Source organism: Arvicanthis niloticus, chromosome 12, assembly GCF_011762505.2.
Source record: "Arvicanthis niloticus isolate mArvNil1 chromosome 12, mArvNil1.pat.X, whole genome shotgun sequence".
Lineage (NCBI taxonomy): Eukaryota > Metazoa > Chordata > Mammalia > Rodentia > Muridae > Arvicanthis > Arvicanthis niloticus.
The window spans coordinates 77,987,971-78,011,076 of NC_047669.1; the positions used below are offsets into that span (position 1 = coordinate 77,987,971).

A 23,106-nucleotide genomic window follows, 5' to 3' on the forward strand; every position below is an offset into this window, starting at 1 on the left:
GCCTTTCCATAAGTGAGGGTTTCTGTGGGGCTACAGAAACCAGCATGGATGTGCTGCTAGCAAGACCCATCGACTGATCGTTGAGAAACGCTGCGTCAGCTTCGTTGAGCTGGGTGTTGTTCAGGTATCCAGAATTTAAACAGTTTGGTTGGGGCAGCAAAGGTCAAGAGACTGACTAGCTTTTAGGATGTACATAAAGATGTACATGCATGCGAGCACAGGCCTAGAGTGACCCATCCACCATTTTATTCCCCTTGGTGCCCCTGCATCTGGTGAGACTAACCTAACCTTTGCCATGGGGAACTGTTGTGCACATGCATCTTAAGGGTGTAATGAGAGCAAAAAGAAAGTTGTTGTGTGGATTGGGATGGATGGGAAAGGGGTGGGAGACAACAAAAGCAATGTTAGCTCACAGTCATCTGCAAAGCAACGGAACCATGAGGCAGAGTCCTTCAGCCCTGAGAGAAGCCACTCCTGCTCTAAGACTCCCAGGGAGTTCCCCTTAGTTCTCAGTCCATTTGCTCTAGACACACAGCGACAGTCATCTGTGTACAACAGACTAGGGAGCCCACAGAGAGGGGGTTGAATGGCCCAAACCCTAATGGGCTATGAGGGCACTGCTCACTCTGTGGTAATGACAAGTGTCTCGCAGGAGAGTGAATAGCATACATGTGCACATCCCCCAAGTCACAAACAGGAAAGCCATGAAGCCGTGAGCTTACTGCCATCGTAGTTCAGCGTGGCAAAGTTGGCTTGCTTCTCCGCACAGCCGGCGCTGTTGCACACTCGCATCTGCAGTTCATACCATGTGGCTTCTTGCAGGTCATACAGAATGTAGGACTTGGAAAGGGAGGTCCGCTGAGCTGTGGTCCAGACTGTAGTCCCGAAGGGTCTGTACTCAAGAGTGAATGAGGTGATTGGACAGCCTCCATCATTCCAGCCAATCAGATTCAGCCTCACTCGGGTGGTATTGATGCTGGCGAAGAGCTCCTGCTCCTTGGAGAACTGGGGTTCTGTGGGAGATAACAAGTGTCATTTGTGGGTACATGGGTGACCACAGCTAGTTCAGGTGTTTCCCCAAAGCTATCTCTGTCTAGCCTTGTACCCGCTAAGACTGGATCACCAGTCACTCACAGCAGCAACAAAGCCTTGGGAACCAACAAGTTTTCCCGGCCATAAGGACTGGAGCCAGAGTGGAGGTTGGATGGATATAGGACCTTTTTACACAGTGTAGAGCTCTCTGAAGAACAGCTTGACTTTCTTATGTGGAGTCCTTCAGTGGTTCACACACTGAAGCTGAATAATTTCCCTTTCCATGTAGATATAGAATGGGATTTGGGAAGTATCAGTAGTTCTGCTCCACTATCCAAAATTTTAGTTCAGTGACCTCTGACATAGTGGGTGTTATTCTGCACAGACCAAACTCTTATCTTGTTATCCAAAACCCAGGTGCTAGACATAAATACCATCTCTCTCCTGCCATCTGTTTCTCTTTCCCTGGAAGTAGAGCTAGCTCATCAGATCTCTCTTCTCCTCGCTACACAGATAGGGAGTCCCCTATCTTTAATAGATAGCGTCTTCTCTGCCACTCCCAGCTGCACCTTTGACCTCTGGGAGTTAGTTCCTTGAGCTTCATCTCGAACTTCTATTTTACTTTAGATAAAAATGTCAATTCATTTCGAAGTGTTAACCTATTTACCCCAATCATTTTCAGCCTGAAAACCTATGAGGACAGGTGCCCTATTTCATGACTGCCCAGCCTGGGAACTCTTGTTGACACCCTTCAAAGGGCTTTCTTCTCTGAACTGTATGTGGTCAGTCTCATTTCAGGAAACAGGAAAGTTCAAACACACACAACCACTCAAATATTCGTGGAGTCTTTCACGGTCCCACCCCTTTCACGAGAGAAGACAAAAAGCAAGGAAGTGGCAGAAATCCTCACCTTTCCCCAGAGTTTTGGCTTCTATGATTTCACTTATGCGTCCAGGTCCTACACCATTTTGGGCAGTGAGGGTGAATTTATACCATGTCCCACACTTTAGGTTTTCCAAGCGGTAGGAACGCTCGCTGGGGCTGATGGGAAAGCTGCCCCACTGCTCACTGTTATCCTCAGAATATTGTAGGATGTAGCCTGTAACGACCAGAAAATAGTCTAGTGAGCTTTCTCTGAAGAGGTAACAGGATGAGTTCTGTAACTCTGGGTGCCTTTAGAAGAGAATAATTCTAACTCTTCCTGGTTCTGGAAGTTTCTCTCATGTTTGGACAAGAGTCGAAGTAAAGTGATGAGTGAGTCATTTCAGCCACATAAGCATTGTTACTGTGGCTACATTTTGCACGTGCATGGAAAGAAAGCCACGCCCATTAACAACAAGAAAGCCACGCCCATTAACATCAAGAAAGCCACGCCCATTAACACCTTGTTGGACTCGATGAGTACCAAGCTGTCAAATATCTGACTCTTGAAGGATGCATCTGAATCTGTGTGTATTCGCACAGGGGCTATCTTGACAATGAGGACAGAAGTGAGCACAGGAGTCATTGTCATTACCTTCTTTCTACATGTAACGGGGGTGGGGGTGGCATTTGTAATCACGGGGGGAATTGGGCTCCAAGACCTACAGTTACCCCAACAGCTGTATAGCAACATGCCTCCCCCTCAGGGTGAATAGTTTGTTTGACACTTCATCTTTCATTTCTCCTTACAACCACTCTCTTCGTGGTGTCTACTACCACTGACCACTGTCCATATCAGACATGGCCTTGAGCACCTTGCTTAAGTCCAGTCACACAATGCCACAGACGGTGCTCTGATCCCACAGTGCAGTTGACAACATGGCTTTAGAAGACTGGGTGGCGAGGAAGATGCAGACCACCCCTGTCTACAGGTCTACAGAGCTCATTCCTTGCCCTGGTGTCCTTGAAACTACTTCTTATGTTCTTCATCACTGATACCTGCAGTCATGTTTCTGGAGTCAGATGTGTCCTCTCTGCTCTGCCCTTCTTTCCCAGACTGTCATCATCTGACTTATACATGGTGTCAGGGCCCCGGGAGACTAATATTGTCTGTTTCTCCCTGGGGAATTCTTTTAACACAGATAGAACACTTTTTATCTGTCACTCAGCAGGGGCTCCATGTCCCAAACCAATGCCAATCAGATTCCCCAGGTCCCTCCCTGAGGGGGTGGGGTGTATCACTGACTGCTGCTTCTGCCCACGTTGTTATCAGTATCCTCCACACTCTCTCTGGCTCTCTACAGCCACAGAACCCATACTTCCTGGACCTCTCGTGGCTGCTTTTGTGTTACTGAGCTCTCTCATGATCAGCCAATCTCTGAGACGATCTGCTCTTGGACTCCAGCTTCTACTCCAGCTCACTTGGGGACTGGGCTTTGCTCTTTTTACCAATAAGCCACCCCAATACCTAAATGATCTGACCCATGATTTCTGTTCCCCAATGCTGCTGGATTCTGTGACATCAATGTCCGCCAGTATAGGTGCCTGATTTATGACGTCCTCTAATGCTTTGGGTACCACTAAATATTTCAGTGACTTGGAAACTCTCCATCAGCCTAATTAGCTTCACTTCCAAGACCTTCTATGCTGGTGCTACCCAGGCCTCTTTCTAGCTGAGACTCACAAAATTCAAACTGTTTGGAGTCTAGATCCTGGATCCCTTGAGACCCATTTATTTTCACTAAGAATCTCTCTCTCTCTCTCTCTCTCTCTCTCTCTCTCTCTCTCTCTCTCTCTCTCTCTCTCTCTCTCTCTCTCTCTCTCTCTCTCTCTCTCTCTCGGCCATTTGAAGCAGGAGCCCAGTTGCCTTGACTGGCATCCGTACTTCACTCACTTGTCATAAACTTTGGTACTCTGTGACACTCTCTTCTCCCCAGCTGTCCAACATCACTTCTGAATGCTATAGTAATTGTGACCACCACAATTTCGTGCTGCATAGTATCTGCAGCTGGGTTCTGGTGGCTTCTTGGCAGCAGCGATTTTGTTCGTCTGCTAATGAGTCCCTGTGCCTTGCACATGGCAGCCATTTCAAAGCTGTCCCACGCTCCTCAAACCCACAGACGCAGCCTCACCCCTAATCATCAGCTATTTTTATAAAGCAACCTCACCTTTTTTTGTTCTGACAAAAAAAAGTAAGAGTCTCCCTTCAGCCAGCATCCCAACAACTAGCTCCAGAAGATGGCCAAGTCCTGGCTGGTTGCAGTGTGATTTCCGGAGAGAGTGACTGTTCTCAGAGTGGTTTAGCTGAGAACAAAGCTAAAGGAGATAGGACGGCATGCTCCCAGAAGCCAGAGCTGGCTGGATGCTCCACGGCTCTACCTGGCAGTATCTGAGTCTTTCCAGCTGTCTTATCCATCTTTCTCCTCTTTTTCTGCCCTGGGAGCCTAAGCCTTCCTCTTTCACCTGCTCCATGACCTCTGTTGTGTCTTGTCACTTGTTCTTACCCATGTCCTCCATCTTTCTCCTTTCCTTGCTGTAGATCACTAAGATGGTGCCCCTGCCCCACCCATGACAGGATGACCAGAGTATCTTTTCACGTCAGCATCAGTCTCCCCCAGACCTTGCTACAGTGATCTAAATTCAAAGTCTTCTTGCAAAAGGGTTGTTTCCAATCTGAACACCCTGTGCCTTGAGTTTTGGGTGAAGACAGTAACTGGTGAATTGAAGGAATGGTATAGTGCTGATAGAGTCTGGGAGAGAACAACACCTGGCAGTTATTGAAGGGATGGTGTAGTTCTGACAAAGGCTGGGAGAAAATAACACCTGGAGGTTATAAGAACCAGTGTGCTATGCTTATTACAACTTAGTGACTTTCTTACATGATTCTGGGCAACTGTAAAGAAGGAAAGTTACTAAAAATGGAAACTGACAAGTGTGGCTTCTAGTGAAGAAAACTAGGTGGTGTGGAAAGGCTTAAGTGTAGACAGAGAAAATTTCCAGAGAAGCAGGAACTCAGTTCTCCTCTCCCGACCTTTCCTCTCCTCTTTCTTCTCTCTTGGATCCTTTTCTTTTTTCCTTTGTTTGTTACTAGCCCAATTTTGTATGAATGACCTGAGTTTCAAAGAACACCATAAAAACAGACTTAAGCTCCAGGTGCATGCATAGATAATGGGGAAATGAATTTTCTGAGTATTTGGGAGAGAATAAGCTATCATATGACAGTTGGTTGGCTAAGATGTCCCTTTTTGGTCAGTGGACAGTTTCATAGACGTGATTGTGGGTGACTCATCTCATTACCTCTGATGGAGCTACCCCCGTTATCTCCAGGGAGCCAGGAGAGGGTGATGGAGGAGGATGTCGTCTTGGATACGGTGAGCCGAGGCTGATCTGGTGGAACTAGAAAGGAGAGAGGATGTAGAAAACAAGAATTAGTTTCTCACATCTTCAATCCTTGGTAACAGTCATTTACCAAATCATTTGTAACAGCCATTGATTAAATAATGTGTTTTAAAGTTGCCAAAATAGGCAATTCATTTCTGTCAAAATATCTGTCTCATTGATGTCCCAGGCTAGCGAGACAGAGCGTAGTGAATCTATGGTTTAAGAAAAAGTCAACCACATTTCTACCTGATTTACATCTAATTCGTTTCCTCACTATCCCTTGGATTCCTGGGTTGTTCATCGTGGACTGAAACTTTTAAACTTATTAAGGACACAGGCAATAATTTACTCTGAACTCCAGCCAGGAAATTATGTGGAAATAATCGACATGCCCACTTAGCTGTTTTGCTTTTCCCAAGAAAAAGAAAGAAAAGATAGAGCTAGTAGGAAGAATAATTAATACCATGCTGCAAGACACAACATACACACTCATTTACACTGACACACACACACACATACACAAGCATGCACACACTCACATACATGCATACATGCACACATACACACACATATAAGCACACACACTGATACACAAGCACACACACTCATTCACACACACAAACATATATGCACTCACACATACATGCACACACAGAGAGACACACTCACATAAACACAAACACACAAGCATGCACACATACACACATAAGTACACGCACAAACACACACATACACACACACATTCAAGCACACACATATATATACATACATGCACATACATAAACATACACAACCACATATACACATACAAGTACATATACACACATGTATGCATATACAAACAAGTACATATGCACACATACATATATGCAGACACGTGCACACACTGGTACACACACAGAGATACACACATGTGCATAAACAGGCATAAACACAAGCATATAACATACACAAAGGCTCTGAAAAACCAAAGCTGTGACAGTGTTTGTGGCAATGTGTACCCAACCTTATGTAAGGACTGAGAGACACACATTGCTAAACAATGGCCTCAATTCAATTCTGGACCAAACACTAAATACATTCACAATTAGATCATTTCTGATTTAGAGACACATCATATAAAACACTCCCTCTTCCTGAGTGAAGCCTGAGATGTTGACCCAAAGGCCTGAAACACTGACCTATCTGCTTAGAAAAATAATGTAATGGTAGCTTTAACAATTCCCTGGAACTCTCCTGACTTCAATTAACTCAAAACCCAAAATTGATTTCACAGTATTTTTGGAACATATGGTATTGCCCCCTCCCTGTTCCATCTCACCCAGAAGAGTATTGATGATATTTTCATTTGCAGTGATCTATTAACATGACAACACCTGAATCTAAAGAAGCACACATTTGAATTTCTTCTCTAATAAAATATCCCTCCTGCAACTAACTCTGAACCCAATCAATACCCATGTGGGTTTTGCACACTAATTTAGTATTCCTTGAAGAATGTTGTATATATTTTGTGTATGGCAATAAATTACTAAGTACCTTGCATCAAATACAAAGTGTAACAATAAGCTTAGAGCTTCAATCAGTGCACTTATGACTAGCTGAGACTCTAAGCCTCTTGCCATGCTATTTAACTTTGTAGTTGATACAAGATATTTTATTGTTTATTGATTTAATTAGCATATATAAATGATAACACTCAGAGAGGTACTTTCTGTAAATGCTGTACTAGTTACACATGTGTTGTGTAAACCATGCACGAGTTGACCAAGAAGGATGGTTTTAGAGGTGCTCACATACAGAAATAATAGACTAGACATCTTAAATGTAAGAAAAAAAATGTGTCCTTTGATTTGTTCAATTTATATTTTCCAAAATAAATTTGCTATTTTACAAAATGAAAGTAACAATTGTTGAGTGGACCCAATTTTCCTATCTGCATGTAAGGTACACGTACTTAAAGACCATTTAAGAGGCCCCTGGCTTTGTACCTTGTACTTGCAAATTTAATATGATCTCATCTGATCCCCAGTTGTTATTGGCAACACAGCTGTAATAGCCGGAGTCCTCTGCCTTCACTGTGCGAATGATGAAGCTCCCATTGCTGAAGATGCTTCTGCGGCCGTCAATCGTCACCAGGCTGGGCGTCCCGTTACTGCCTCACAGGAAGAAAAATGCACAGATTAGAGAAATTATAACCACATTAGCTGAGGTCAGCAAGAAGCACCAAGCCTTTCTCTGGAGCAAGCAGGAAATTGCAACCTCAATTTTTGCTTTATGAAATAACTGTGCTGTGATTATGTGACCAGACAACTGACTAGCAGAGATTAAAAGAAAAATTATCATGCAGAAGGCTAGATTTGTGTCAATGGCCAGGAACATAGTCAATTAGTGGCCAAAAGCCTGTGACTGTTGTCAAATCTAACATTCTTCTCTTTTCTCCCCAACTCTGGCTTTGTAGATCTTTCTCCCCGAGGCGACTGTGAGAAACTCTCTTGTTGGCAGAAGAGCCAGCTTGACAAAATCATGCACGGGGAACTAAATTTTGTGATCTCTTATAGACTTGAAATCAATTTAAAATCACAATTATTAATGAACTTGTCATGCACAGGACAAAATGGGCATCTTGAGGGAGCATGGAGCTGACCCTCCTGTGAAGAGGTGTCACTCTAGAGTCTGGAGTCACTTCTAGGTAAGAAAGAGTGCCAGCTTGACCCAGGGAGCTTACAAATTTGCTTCGGATTAACCAACTTAACATGCAATGAGAAAATTGCTCACTGGGTCCAACCCATTATTTTGATCATTTATGCTTGTAAGTGCTTTTGTTTAGAAATAGGCACCCTTCTGGATCCGCTATTCTAAATCTCCACGACTATTAGTGGATGTTCAGCCTCTATTTATATCTTAATTTCTTCCCCTGCATAGAGATAAAGCATGTTTAAGAGACACGTGGACAGGACTCATCATACCCTCTTTCCCTTCTCTTTTGGGTTTATTATTATAGTAATCAATACTGAGCATGGAGAAACAGATTTTCTGTTAGGCAAGCCCTAACGTGTTTCATTTCTTTTTCTTGAGACAGGGTTTTGCTAGGTAGCCCCACAGGTTGGCCTCAAAACTGGCAGTGTTCCTGCTCGAGCCTCTCACATGCTGGATCTACATGGAACTGTGTTCTCTTACTTTACTTTAGTTCTGTGTAGGGGGGAGGGGTGCACATGGATGCAAGAGGCTGTTAGATCCCCCTGGAGCTGGAGTTACAGGCAGTTATGAGGCACTATCCAGTGCCGCATAACCCATATGGGCTAGGAAGAAAACTCAGGTCCCTTGCAAGGTCAGTGCTGAGCCATCTCTCTAATCCCTGAATTCCACTGCTTAAATAAGTTCCTTCCTGGGGCTTGTGCCTCAGGTGAGATTGTCCATCATCTCGAAAGAAGAGAGAGCCAGTAAAGCTCCCGATAACTTGGGCATCTAGTCTCCATTCCCCAGTAATATAGAGCAAACTCCCACAGTGATGCTTCAGTGGTCTGGTTCCTTTCCTCACAAGTGTTTTTCCTGAATTTCAGGGTCTGGATTGATAGAAGACTGATACATACAGCTGATTGAAATCACATGTTTGAAGCGACTCCTCCTGATACAGTTGGAATGCTCAAAGGTAGGTACGGGCTGCTATTTCTGCCTTGTTTCAGTAGAGCACTGGGTTTCTTCAGCTTCTATTACTATGCACGAAGTGGGCATTGGAATGCAGCTCAGTTGGTAGGGCGCTTGCCTAGCACACATGGATGCTGGCTTTAATGCTTTGCACCGAATGTACTGGCTATGATGACTCATGCCTGTTATCCCAACACCAGGAAAAGGGAGGAGGTGGGGATAGAAATGTAAGGTCATCCTTAATTATACCAGGAGTTTGGGGCTAGCATGGATTACAAGAAACACTGTTTCCACCGATGTCCACAAGGCTGTTTGGTGTATTAGCTAAGGGCTCACTAACAGGCATACACTGGGTTGCTGGTTACCTATCCTTCATCCATTTTACGGCAGGTGATGGATCTCCAACTGCTTTACAGGGCAAGACGATGTCCTTCATCCATGGAGTAGTCACTGTCCCGCTGAACGTGAGGATCCGTGCAGGAGCTATAACAACAAAGAGAAGACTGTTTACATGGAGCCAAAGTGACCTCCCCAACAGAGCAGCCCCCCCCATCCCCAGAGCCAATCAACACTGCAGCTGTCAATGCTGTTTTCCTGTATCTGCCTTATAAGAGATTAGCCTTGTAAGGACATGCTCATGGCTGAAAGGCCCCACCGCAGTCCTTTTTTCTTCTACTAACCAAAGATGAGCAGTATATTAAGCACTCGGCATTCCATAAGCCAGGCAACTCTAAGCTGTGTTTTCTCTGAGCGTGATTATTTTTCAGAGCTCTTTATGAAGCGATTTGTCTCGGCCCCCAAACTGCACATTAAAATATACTTTTAATATCTGAGAGAATAGACAACATAAAACATAAAGTCCAATGGCTAGACAAAAAGTAAATCTGGAAAAAGCTATTTATTGGCTATATGATACGTTGCCTGATTCCTCACACAGCTTGATTTTTATATACATTAAGAAAAGGGGACAGTTCAGCATGGCCATTTGGCTTAGGACAGTGATTCACCTGATACCACTAATGTCAGTGATTATCAGGATTGGTAGATACCAGGCCATAGTTCTTCTGAAAAAAAAAAAAAAACAAAAACAAAAACAAAAAGCAACTCCCACATGTGCCACCTACCAGACACCACTTCCTAGTGCACAAACCCGGAGGCAGAGGCTGCTCTTTATCTGAGCCAGCAGGCTTGCACATGCAACAGAGGCCGTGGATGCAGAAAGGAGGGACAAGATCTCCTTGTAGGAGCTCAGCCTGGCTAGATTTAGGCATGGAGATCACAAGGAAGGAGCCCCTATCTAACTCTGGATCCACACAAAGGGGACCAGAGCTGCTGGGACCCCTGCTTGGTTCAGAGCTTGGGAGTTTATACAGGCAAAAGGAGAGGGCAGGGAGGCCCTGCTGTTCCTATGTCTAGGTGCCAAGATTTAGGAAGATTTAGGAAGATTTCATTCCCACAATCAACCCTTTCTTGAGCTAAGTATCTCAGGTGTAGTGCCTAATGTATAATGGGTATTTGAATAATTACTTATTTGCTTGTTTAGTGGTGCCAGGGGTCATCAAGTGCAGGGTCTTGAGCATACTAGGCTCCAACACTGAATAGCATGCTGGCACTCCTGTGACATATGAAATCACCACAATACAATCTCTCCTGATAGGTCCCATCCTATGGAAGGAGCCTGTTTTCAGCTGAGCCCTGTCTCACTGTGTAGTATCACTGCTACTTCACTCTGGCAGTCAGAGACAGGAGGTGCCTGAAGGAATTCTGCCCATCCTATGTGTTTGGTTGTAGTTCCTCATTTATCCCACAGGACAGACTTTATAGTCCATGTTTTCCGTGAACTCCGCTGTTCTCTCAGTGTCTGGAGGTACATGGAAATCATGATTAAAGAGTCCAGTACACAGGAGCCGCACCAGTTGTGTAGATGTCATGGCTGAAGGGTGTAGCACACAAGAATTCCTCCAATTTACTTTTTAAATTGATGTTTTTACCTCCCTGTATTTGAAACGATAGCATTTTCTTTGTTCCTCACCATTTTAAGATGCCATTTTTCTACTACCAAATCAACAAGCTCATTACCAAGCACTTGTGGAAGTAAAAGTCAGAAGCTTTAAATGTCTGATTTTTTTTTTTTCCCCTTCAGGCTCCTTAGAAACGATAATGGAACTATACTTCCAGTCCAGAGTCAAGAGGCGTTGCCTGGTGGGACTGTGATTCATGGAAGCAGGTTCATTGCAAAGGCTGATCTAGTTAGACTTTGGAAACAGTTACTGATAGCAATCACCAGTAAGAACACCGTGGCCGTGCCGACTTCTGAAGGACCTATCTACTGTCACAATGGTGCAACAGATTTATGCATAGGGATTCATTGCTGACTCTGAGTCTCACTGCTATTTAAGGTTCCTTCTTCCTTCCTTCCTTCCTTCCTTCCTTCCTTCCTTCCTTCCTTCCTTCTTTCCTTCCCTCCCTCCCTCTCTCTTTCTTTCTTTCTTTTGGCATTTTACAAATGAAACATGTGGCGATTTGTATGCGAAATGTCCCTCATAGACTCATGATTTGAATGTTTGGTCCCCAGTTAGAGGTGCTGTTTGAGGGAAATATATCAGCCCCTTGGGAGGTGGGGCCCTGCTGGAGGAAGGACACCACTGGGGTGGGTTTTGAGGGTTCATAGCCTCACCCCACTTCCAGTTCAGTTCTTCTGCTTCGTGTTTCTGATTTGAGATGGGATCTCTCAGCTTTCTGCTCTGGCTGTATACTTCAATACACCTCCACCCTTATAGCCTTGCTCCTCCTCCCCCTCCTCCCCCTCCCCCTCCTCCTCCTCCTCCTCCTCCTCCTCCTCCTCCTCCTCCCCCTCCCCCTCCCCCTCCTCCTCCTCCTCTTCTTCTTCTTCTTCCTCCTCTCCCTCTCTCTCTCCTCTCTTATTCTCTCTCTCTCTCTCTCTCTCTCTCTCTCTCTCTCTCTCTCTCTCGAACTGTAAGCCTAAATAAACTCTTTCTTCCATAAGCTGCTGTCATTGTGTTTTCTCATAGCGACGAAAACTAGCTACTTCAACAACTAATGATTTTCTTACATTTGTACCATTTTAAATCCCATACACTGTGAAACAGGTATGCGCCTTTAAGAAGTATGAACCTGATTTGGATTGAAGAACTTTCCTTGGGTAAAATGGCAGGTAGTGATTTTCACTAATTCTTCCATACGTGTTTAGCGATATGGCCATCAGCACTTAGTACTGCATTCACCACTAGGGAAGCCTCTTTCGCGGTTGGTAAAAAGAGCCTGGGGCTGACCAGCTGACACGTGATGCCCACAAGCTTCCTTTCAGTATTAGCAGGGGTCTAACAATCCTTGAGCTGCGGTTGGCCGTAGGCCCTTCCACTGAGGCTCACTTGGCTTGTGTACCTTTAGCCAGTGGCTCCACAGTGATGATCTCGCTGCTGTTGCCTCTTCCAGCGGAAGTCACTGCCACCACCCAGACGCTATACTGCCGATTCCGACTCAGGTTAGGGATTCTGTAGGAAAATGAGTCAGGGGAGGCTTCGAACTCGCTGATGACCTGTGAGAAGAGAGAAACATTTCATCACTCACAGAAGCAAGCGGCACTATGGTTTCTTAAAAGAATGTTTTCTAACGTATTGCAGATCACACCAGACGAAGCCCGCATCACCAGGCACCCTCTAAAGGGCTGGATTTTCAGTGTGAACTGTAATTGGTAAATTTAGGTGGTCCACGGCCTCAAACACCTCTAATGACCACCCACTCTAGGAGCAATAAGACCCTTTATTGTTGGTCATCAAAGAACACAACAAGACCGTGCTTTAAAGGTTTGCTCATCGGTTAATGCACGGCGATGAATTGGTTAATGGCAGCCCAGCAAGGCTGACTGCACCTGCAGGGGTGTTTAATTCTGAAAGAGGTTTCAGGGGGTAGGGGACAGGAGAAACCTGTCAGCCTCAGAAAGCTGAAAGGACAGAATTGAGAACCGGAAGTGAAAAGGCTTGACACAGAGGGATTCCTGAGATCTAAGGAGGTTCTATGTGGGTACTGTTCAATGAGCAGATCTGAACACACAGGGGAGGAGAATTTCCCCAGGGCAGGGGAGGAGCCACCTAAAAACCGTTGAGGTCAGAACTCAGCACTCACAAAGACTGAGAAGGTGCCTGCTCCCAACACTAGACATTAAGGCCATAGGCACTGGGTTATGACAGACTCTTATCTAGGAAGTGAGCAATATGTAGTTTAGCATTTAACAGTAGTCTAGTCTGGCCTAACAGGCCACAGAATCAAGAATTGGAAAGGTGAGATGACTACTAGGTAACTACCACATCTCAGAGCAAAAGTAAAGAATGTTTATAGGACTTAGAATATCTACCACTCAAACAGGCAATGCCCCCAATGACATCCAATAGAAACTCGGTGTATATGAACAATATAAGCATTGTTACATAGATGAGTGGATAAAGAAAATTTGTAAGGGCCACAGGATGTAGTTAACACATCAAACCCTCGGGACTGCCCACTTTGAAGACATCAGACCTATGCTATGTAAATGATCTCTTGATAAAACTGTTATAAAAATACTTGTAGGAATTCTGTGTCATGAGTCACAGAAAAAATAATTATACATATTTAAAATGACCCATAATCGATGGGGATTGGTTTTCTGCAAAGTCAATAAGGTGGTTTTATAATCATCTTACAGCGATGTTATAATTTCATAGATAAAAGAGATTAAATTGAAAGGTCAAGGGCATACAAGCTTGTTAAACTCAAAAGAAATAGTATCCTTCCACACACATATAGGCAGTACTACCTGGACTGGGCAGGTCACCAAAGAAACAGAAGACATGAAGTTGGGAGGGGATATGGGGGAATCCGGCGGGGGGGACTAAAGGGGAAAACGGAAGTCAAATATATTTATTTCATTGTGTGAAATTATCAAAAAATAAAGAAAAGTCATAAAACCCACAGAAGACTACATTGTTAGCAGATCAACTGTTTTAGGAAAACCTATAGTGTGTATTATGTCATCATAATAGGTTAAACACGGGCAGCAAAGACAAGATTATAAAATAACAGCACTCACCAGCTACAGGTGACTGTCAGGGCACCGGGTCTGTGTGCTAGTAAAGGAAGGGGAGGGGCTATAGAGAGAAAACGTGAAGAAACACTGAAAATGTTCCAAGCTTGAGACCCAGAGACCCAAGAATCTCAATGAACTTCAGCCAGAAAAATAAAGAGATATAGAGAACAGCAAAGCAGATGGGTCATAGTTCAACTACTCAGGACAGCAACAGAAGAATCGATCCTAAAGACACCTAGCCTTTGTGGGCTAACAGAGAGGCTGACCACGGATGTCACTTCAAAGCCAATCCAAGTAAGATGACAGTAGGACTAACCAAAGGGAAAAACAACCAAACTATACATTCAACATTTTCCAAAATTAAAAGAAAAACTTTTTCAGATATTTAAAAGACTAGATGGCTCTCCAACAGACGCAGACTAAGGTCCTGCATAGGGAAGGAAAAGTCCCATTTGCACAAAACTGAAGCTCTCAGATACCTGGCACATGTTATCCTGCACAAACACTTGTCTGCCTGCCCCCACCCCACCCCAAACCTCACGTACTGTCTCCCAGGTCAAGGTTGATTTTCAGATTGATTCTTGACAAATTTATGACCCAACTCAGAGGCCCGGTGCAAGTGTTTGCCATGTGTAATGTTTCGAGGTGAAACTGTTGCCAAGTTAATTTTCATGACGTTCAAAGGAGAGATGCTTATTTAGAAGATACGTTTTCATTATTTGAATTTCATCAAAGGATCGTTGCTAGTTAAAAATAACGTTTGGCATGGTTTTGTAACACACGACACTGGCTCGGCAGGGGAGAGCAGCAAAGGAAAGCCGAATGAGAAGCCCTGGAAGTTTCTCTACTGTAGGTAAAGATGGCCGACATCACTTGAAAGCTAACTATAATAGAGCTGTGTGAGGCCAATCATAAGGAAACCACTGGAATTTCAGCCTGAGGAGGGAAACAAAACCAATGGGCCCATGCAAAAAATTGAACTGGAATCACAAAAACATTTAAGCCATTCAAAGGAGACAAGAACAGAGCAAGAAAGATTTAAAACCAAGTAGCAGGAATTCCACATTGAACCTAATCACAGCAATAATTACATTAAGCAAGTGAGGTTGAGCCCCTGTATTAAACACAAAGTTATCCCACCTGGTAAGAAAACAATATATCCAACAATAGAGTAAAAGATAATGAAGTATCCTATAGTAACATCACCAAAATTAATATTGCACAAAATAGATTCACGAATAAGACATTTTAGGAGTGTTAGGGTAAAGAAGCCAGTTTGACACTGACAAGGTCAGCTCACCAAGAGACTAGAACAGTCCTGAACCTTCATGCACTTAATAACAAGGCTTTGAATACATAAAGCCAGGTCAGCTCTCCAAGAGGCTAGAACAATCCTGAACCCTCATGTATCTAACAAGGCATTGAATACATAAAGCCAAATTGAAGGAACATCAGAGTTGCAGACCAAGACAAGCTCACTGTTGTTCTGTGAGAAGCCATAAGAAGCGGGTGGGGCTGGAGCTAGGGCATACAGAGGTCATAGCACCAGACCAGGATCGGAAAAGGCTTAAGCTTCTCACTTTCAAACTCTTTATTTCTGCTTCTTCACACGCCATGCAGTCAGTTATAAACAACTCTAGATGGGCTCTCTCGATCCTGCTGCAACCACCTAAAGTAGCTGGGTCAGCTGTGAATGGGGGTGGGGCATTAACACTGCTATCAAACCAGTTTAATGGCATCTCTTTATTGTCCACCCAATCCCATAATCCCCCAGTGAAAAGTATCAGAGGCTTGTTCAAGGTCAGACATTTAGCTTGCAGGTAAATTGTTCTAGAGAGAGAACAGGAAATGATCGGGTCCCTGCAGGGATTACTCGGCAGCTGTACTGTGCTCCTTAGGGCACACTTGGGCAGACGTGTTGGCATTTCACTGTTCCCATCCCTTGCAAAGCATTCATACCTAGACTTCCAGAAGTTTGGGGGGAATTTGAATCTTTCCTTTGTAAACCACAATCTGAGGAGGAAATCCAATCCTGAGACCATACGGGAGTATACTGTGTGAAATCCCAAAGGTCTGTTGTTGCCAACTTAGTTTGTTAAGGCTTAAGGATGTGGGTATCATAACAATGCCTTTATTGAACATTCAACAAGGCATTATGCACACACAAATATTTTCTGTAGCAAACACACAGCTTTTAGTTACAACTCAGTCCACATTCTGTCTATGAGGGGTAATTAGTCTTTACTTCCAAAATACACATTTTATGTATGTTTTGCCCACAGCAGGGAACATGGCTAAATTAGAAATAAGAAAAATCATTTCTTGTGCAGCTCTGCTTGCTTTACCATTTACACAGAAGATTAACCGAGAACCAAAGGGGAAAAGGAAAACATGTTTCTCTGCGTAGGAAGCCCCTCTAACTGGCACCGCATTTCTCTAGGAATCAAGTAGAAAATAAGAGTTAGCTATTCAGTATTTCCTAATAGTCCTTGGGAAAGTTGTTCACATAATATGTCCACTGATTATTTTCCCGAAGGCACACCTTTTTGGGAGTGGGTTGAGAGCAAGCCAAGGGAACCATTTGTACAATTGAATCAGTTAATTTACTTTGGGTCTGTAACTGGATATGCGATTAACATGTCTTAAAATTTGAGCAATGGCTAGAAAGAAAAAGAATGCCTCTAAAGATTCAGCCTACTGAGAGGTGACCAAGGCCACTTTCTGGTTCTGATGAGGCTACTTGTTAGATCTGGCCAGGCTGCTTGCTAGTTCTGCTGAGTGAGACCACTTGCTGGCTCTGGTGAGTTCTATTTGCCCATCTCTGGGCTCTAGAAGATAGAGTCAGTAGCAGGAATGTCCCAGTGAGAGGTGACCATATGCATTCTTATTTATAGGCAGGAAGTGGTGAGCTTCATGGAAATCCTGTGAACTTGGAATCTGAAGGACACAGAGAGCTACACCTGAAATGTGAAGGCTAGCCATGAGGGCAGGGATTAGCCCCGCTTGCCACAAGGGAGGGAAGTGTTTCAGGGCCTCTATCATTTCCAGAGTGAGGTTGGGTACTGATACCCATTCATGGGTCCTAGAGGGTCCATGAGATGGACTTCTGTGGGAGGGGTCTGTAGGTAAGACACCTCCAATTAAGGGGTACCTCAGAAATGATGTCATGCTTGTTTCTAACTACCTACAGATGGATACAACCAGGGTTAGTCCTTTAGAAGAAGAGGTAATGGTTAAAGAAAGACAGGGAGGAGAATAGAAAAATAATCAGAAACCAATTCAATGAACAGCTTGGCCAGAACTGTTCGTCCAAAGAGGTATGCTGCATTTTGATTCCCTAGGAAACATGTTCTGCAGTATTTTAATATGTGTTATAATAACAGTGACTGAATTTACACTTTAATCATTTTCTTTCTATCAGATATCATATCTGCAACAGTCCAGTATCACCCTAGGCAGCTTGCTGACTTTCATGTACATTCCTATCAGATGACTGTCTATTCTGAATTTTGGGGGATGCCCAGTGGGAGGGAGAAGATGGATTTTACGTCTAGATTTTCCCCAACACTTCAATAGTAGTTACATCGAAGACTTTGAAACATAGAAGAGGCTGGAGGGGCAGAAAGAAAATCAGGGGTTCCCTCTGAAGCACGACAGGATAGAAGGGTAGAGCAGAGTGTGTGTGGGGGGGGGCAGGACTTACTATATAATATCTCAGGGGTTAATAGATCACAACGTCAAAAGAAGTGTGCGGAGAGGTGGCAGAGGTACTTTAAATATTTAATTAATGGTCAGAACGGAAGAGATGGCTCAGTGGGTAGGAACACTGGCAGCTCTTCTAGAGAACTACGACTCAATTCCTAGCCCTCACATTGCAGCTTACAACCACCTGCAGCTCTAGTCCTAGGGGATCAGATGCCCTCTACGGGCCTCCACAGGCACCTGCCACACTCATGGTGCCAATATGTACATGCAGGATAAAACACTTGTGTGCATAAAAACAGAATAATCACTTAAGGATCCAGGTTGTTACATGAACTCTCTGAGAGCATCTGTGGTTACTTGAGGAAGATCACAAGATCAAGCCAGTTAAGAATTCCAGCACGGATGGGGGAGGGGCTCATGAGCCCCAATCCCTAGCTGAGAAGCTACTGGTAGTTGACAGCAGCTGTGGGAGGAGGAACAGCTACTGGTAGATTTCCATGTCCCAGTGGATGGTTCCCACACTCAGGCACATATGTGCACCAATAATTTGGCTCAATGGGTTTAAATAATAAAAAGAAATAATAGGGGAAAAAAGGATGCTATTAGGGGGATATCAGAAGGGAGGAGTGAAGCTAAAGATGATCCAGATACTTTGTATCCGTCATGAACATCTTAAAGAATATAATAAGATTTAAAAAACATTCAAGCATCTAAACACCTTTCTTCCCTTAGATTTTTATCTATCGAGTTTTTAATTCTGAGTTCGGACAGGATTGAAGAGTCTAGATTTTTATTATACGCCTGAACACTGACTTGATTTTCAACAGGCTGCTACTGTGATTGGGAACTATGGCTGGAAGACCAGTCCAAGATTCCCAGAGTGCTGGATCTGGGCACATGGCCACCACAGAACTCACTGGTTCTCAGTGGGAACAGAGTCTGTCACTGCTGTGCCCAACGAGATGCTACAGGGGAGACTTTGGGAGCCGGGATGCTAATGGCTCTGCATCTGTCATTTTGTTAGCCATCTCAGGAAAAGGCTGCCCCTTTTTTCACCTAAAAAGCTTGAACATCTTGACTTTACCACAGTCCAGAATTAATCTATCCTCGTCACCAAATCACTTCTTGGATGATATGGACTAGGTACTTATGTCTTGGCCCATCAGAGGAGATGGAGGACGAACAAGAGTCTGCTCTAGGTGAATCCATGTGACAGGGACAGCCCATCGTGTTCTCCCAGGGGAGAGTAGTATTCTGTCTGAGGTTTCACACTTTAGATTATCTTCATTCAAATGGTATGGTTATATTTAGCACTGTGGAAGTCCATGAGGGAACATACAAGCACCTCTAAACCGGGGTGTGGGGGTCCACTGGTCTTTTGTTTGCTTATTTTGATTGCTGTTTGTGGAGCATGCCAAGAATTATAGGACATCAGAGGGCAGCTATATAGGTTTTCTGGGTCGCAGAAGGCTGTGGGGTTAGTATATTAAGAAGCCAGTTGGCAGCAAGGAAGACTGGGAACCTTTACTAAGGCAGACAGGTAACAGAGTGTGTGTGGGAAATCCAGGGCTGTGCAAATGTGTGAGAAAGCACACTATTCAAAATATTCTGTAAAGGTAAGGAGAGGCTAATTATCTTCCAACCTTTCTACCAACTCTGGACCCTTCCCCTACCTTGGAAATGCACTTTTCATTTTTTTTTGTAAATATTTATTTATTTAACATATACGAGCACACTGTAGCTGTCTTCAGACACATCAGAAGTAGGACATTGGGATCCCATTACAGATGTCATGAGCTACCATGTGGTTGCTAGGACTTGAACTCAAGACTTCTGGAGGAGCAGTCAGTGTTCTTAACTACTGATCCATCTCTCCAGCACCTGCATCTCCTTCCACATTCCATGTGCCCCCACTCAATTCCTATAGCTGGAACACAGAGTCTAGAAGTCCTAGTGGGCTATGTGGTAAGAAATGGATGAAGACTGCCTATTTCCAGTATGAGGTGTGTTCAGAGTTCATCTGAATTACAGATGAATAGGAGGCCCACACCTCTCCCCCTTAGCTGTGGGCTGCACCTGCTTGCCTCAGAAGCGGTCATTTGGTGTGTGACTGAGGCCATAACCAAAAGAGGAGGGCCATCTCCAGCCCCCAAATTATTCATTAGGTAAGATTCAGTGTCAGAAACCAATGAAATAGAAAACTGGGAAGGGGTAAGTCTCAGTCTATGGGAGGAGAGGACTTTAGAAATCCTGTCCAAGGTACCAAGTGAGACTCCACTGGTGAAATATGACTTTCCCTTTGCTAGCGTCTGTTAATCACAGACAGCTTCTCCCTCAGGGGTAGGGGAGCCCGTGTCCTCCTCTTCCTCTCAGTGTTGGGACCCTGTCTAGCTTAAGTCTATGTGGGCTTTGCTTGCTTATTTGATTTCTGTTTGGGGAGCATGTTGCATGTGTTCTGTGTTTTGTTTTCTTTGTCATTCATATATATATATATATATATATATATATATATATATATAGAGAGAGAGAGAGAGAGAGAGAGAGAGAGAGAGAGAGAGAGAAATAACAAAGTTGGGTGGGTAGTGAGTTGTCTAAGATCTGGGAAGAATTGGGGGAGGGAAAACATGATTAAAATATAGTGTAATAAATTTCTTTTTCAAAAAGAAAAGTTAAAAACCAAAATAAAAATAATAATCATTGTCTTGTAGCTAATCAGCCAGCAGGGCATTTTTGTCTTTTCTCTGTCAGAGTCCCTTTCTGAAGAATTAAAAACTGCTTGGTTAGTCTCTTGAATTTGTTGTCTTATCTCTCGTAGGCTTCACCTGCCTCTGATTTCTACAGGTAGCTACAGATAGACTCCCTGGTAGCCTTGGAAGGGAACCAGTGCCAAAGTTCCATGTGTTGACAAGGATGGCCAACTTGTTATCACTGTTTGGGTTCGTGATCATTTACTGAGTTTACTCTAGCTTGTATACTCTAGGTTTAGACCATGATGCAGCACACAAAGGGTTAATTAAGAGGCATGACAGGGTTCTGAGAAATTCTTATAGGAATCCAGAAATAAGGCCATCCAGAGTTTCCCTTTTAAAACTCTCCCTGTCATAACTGAGGACATGACTTAATATTCAGCAAGATGTCTGGAGGTGAAGGGATGGCAGTTCTGTGTGCTTGTTTTAAATATTTTTTATAGTCGAGTTTTACAAGACTTTTGACGTGTTTACCTCCCCAATAGTGTCCAGGCTAGAAAACATAGCCATTGGGATAAATTCATAAATTGTGTGATGTCCAGGCAATTGCTGACATCCCACCTTTCTGCATTCAGGCCTGCTGGGTGGAGTCCTTGATCTCGGTAGAACTAGGCTGTCTATTCCTTGAAAGACGGTAGAGTTGATAGAAGGATCCTGCCTTATAGTGTGTCAGCGTCAGTCTTAGGAATAGCCTCTGTTGCCTGCCTTCATTCACAGTTACTTCTGGGAGTTGCTATCACTGCTTCCCTTTTGTGTGTAGGATACTTTTTACAGGTAATTAACACAAAATACGCTGCATTGGAGGGCATTAGCGTTTTTTGATAGTTCCTATAATCACAGATTTTATAGAACACATGCTGAACTCATTCTCAAATCTCCTCTATTCTTTAGCTTGCTGGATGTTTGGAGCATTGCCTCTATTCCTCCATTGGGGTCTTCTGTAGCCTTAGTTTATTCTTGTCCTATGGCTTTTCCCTCTGTTCCACCATGGGCTCTGGGTCTTGCCAGCACTTGGAGCCAAGGTTACTGAGGGGGGCAGCTTTGCCTCACCCCTTTTTCTCTAGTTTATCTTCCTAGTCCTCAGCCTTTTGTGGGGTCAGCACCAGCTGACTAGTGGCTAGAAATGTGCCATGGAAATGCTTGTTGTATTAGGTGAGTTTACAGATGACCTAGAAATAATCAGAGTTTGAAAGGAAATGCTGTGTGCGGAATAGCTGCCGTGCCGTGTCATGTCACAATTTTCTCAGACTGAGTTATTTGCCCTGTCTGTTAGATGTAAGAATTATCCCACTTAAAAACATTTCAATTAACTTTTTAATGAAAAACCAATTCTGTCAAAGAAATGGGGTGCTTTAAAAGGCATAACATCTGATAATTAACTCCTAGTTTCTAAAGTCTAGAAAGCTCAAATTTCCTGGGTCTACAGCAGTGACTTAAAAAAAAAAGAAAAAAGAAAAGCCTTCCCTAAAGCAAAGTACAGAAACCAGTAGCTGCTTCAATGGGAGTGAAGATACCCAGAGCATCAAAGTCTTCCTGATTATAGGCAGAGAAATGGCCTGCGTTCCAATCAGGATAGGAAGTTAGCTGGATCAATTTGAGATTAAAAAATACCCTATGTATAATTAATTTTGATACAATCAGCATCTTGTTTTACCGCTTACATCTGCAGAAGATGACGGTCAGCAGCACAAAGAGCTTTGGAAGCCAGAGGCTGAGGAGGTTTGGAGGCTGAGGAGGCCACGTGGGCAGTGGTGGTAACACTAACATTAAAAGCACGTGTGTTACTCTGGCCCATCTCTGTGTCCCTCTGTGTCTTTCTGAGATCACTGGAGCTACGGAGCCGTACACATAACTGTTGGTAGCTTTCTACAGAGCCTTTCAGATATAACCCATTTGACTTGTTAGACTTTCAAATGTAAAAAAAAAAAAAAAAAAAAAAGATGACTATTATCCTTGGCAATGAATAAAACTTAAAATCCAGAAAGAACACAAAAGAGACTGCCTAAAATCAAGGTCATTGTCCCGTTATAATCGACGTGACAGCTTCTTCTCTTCCTAGGTTCTTCCGAACCATATGCCCTCCTTTACTCTCCTGTCTCCATTGTCATAGCATCTGCCACCCTAATTACCTATCTGTCAAGGGCGTACTATTATTTTCATTTATGGCTGTCACCCACCCAGTGACTTCTGCACAAAGAACAAGCTTAGCATCACACAGCTTCTCCCAGAAGGGAAGAAATTCAGTGATGATTATTCTGAGTGATGGCAACAATCTAGGCATAATATACAGCACTGAAAAGGGTTAATATGGATTTCCATTACTCTTAATTGAGCCAAAGTATGGTAATGGCCATCGTGTGATGGTGGGCAGACAGAACATGTCTAGGGCATGAAGCTATGACCACGCTAGACCTGCCTATTGCAATACAATGTTGCTTTGACCCACAAGGTGACAACCAGTAAGAGTCCTACCATGGGCCATGGGATCAGGGGAACAGAGACACCAATGTAAGGTGTCATTTGATTCCTGCCTTTGCAAATAGATCTCAGGCAGACCTGGCTAGTGCATGATGGTGTCATTGGCAC

At 43.8% G+C, this 23,106-nt stretch overlaps 1 protein-coding gene across 3 annotated transcripts in view; it reads right to left on the reverse strand.

Moving 5' to 3' along the window:
• Dscam (DS cell adhesion molecule) overlaps positions 1-23,106 on the reverse strand; it is a 559,889-nt gene that overhangs the window by 54,731 nt on the left and 482,052 nt on the right. For 2 of the 3 annotated variants that reach the window (XM_076943217.1, XM_076943216.1), the window contains exons 21-26: positions 12,388-12,541; positions 9,348-9,465; positions 7,326-7,489; positions 5,251-5,349; positions 1,943-2,131; positions 723-1,013 (exon numbers count right to left, since the gene is read on the reverse strand). In XM_076943217.1, the coding sequence (XP_076799332.1) occupies positions 723-1,013; positions 1,943-2,131; positions 5,251-5,349; positions 7,326-7,489; positions 9,348-9,465; positions 12,388-12,541 (1,015 nt within the window). Of the gene's footprint in view, positions 1-722; positions 1,014-1,942; positions 2,132-5,250; positions 5,350-7,325; positions 7,494-9,347; positions 9,466-12,387; positions 12,542-23,106 lie in introns of those variants that run through there. The other variant, XM_076943218.1, reaches the window with a different exon arrangement.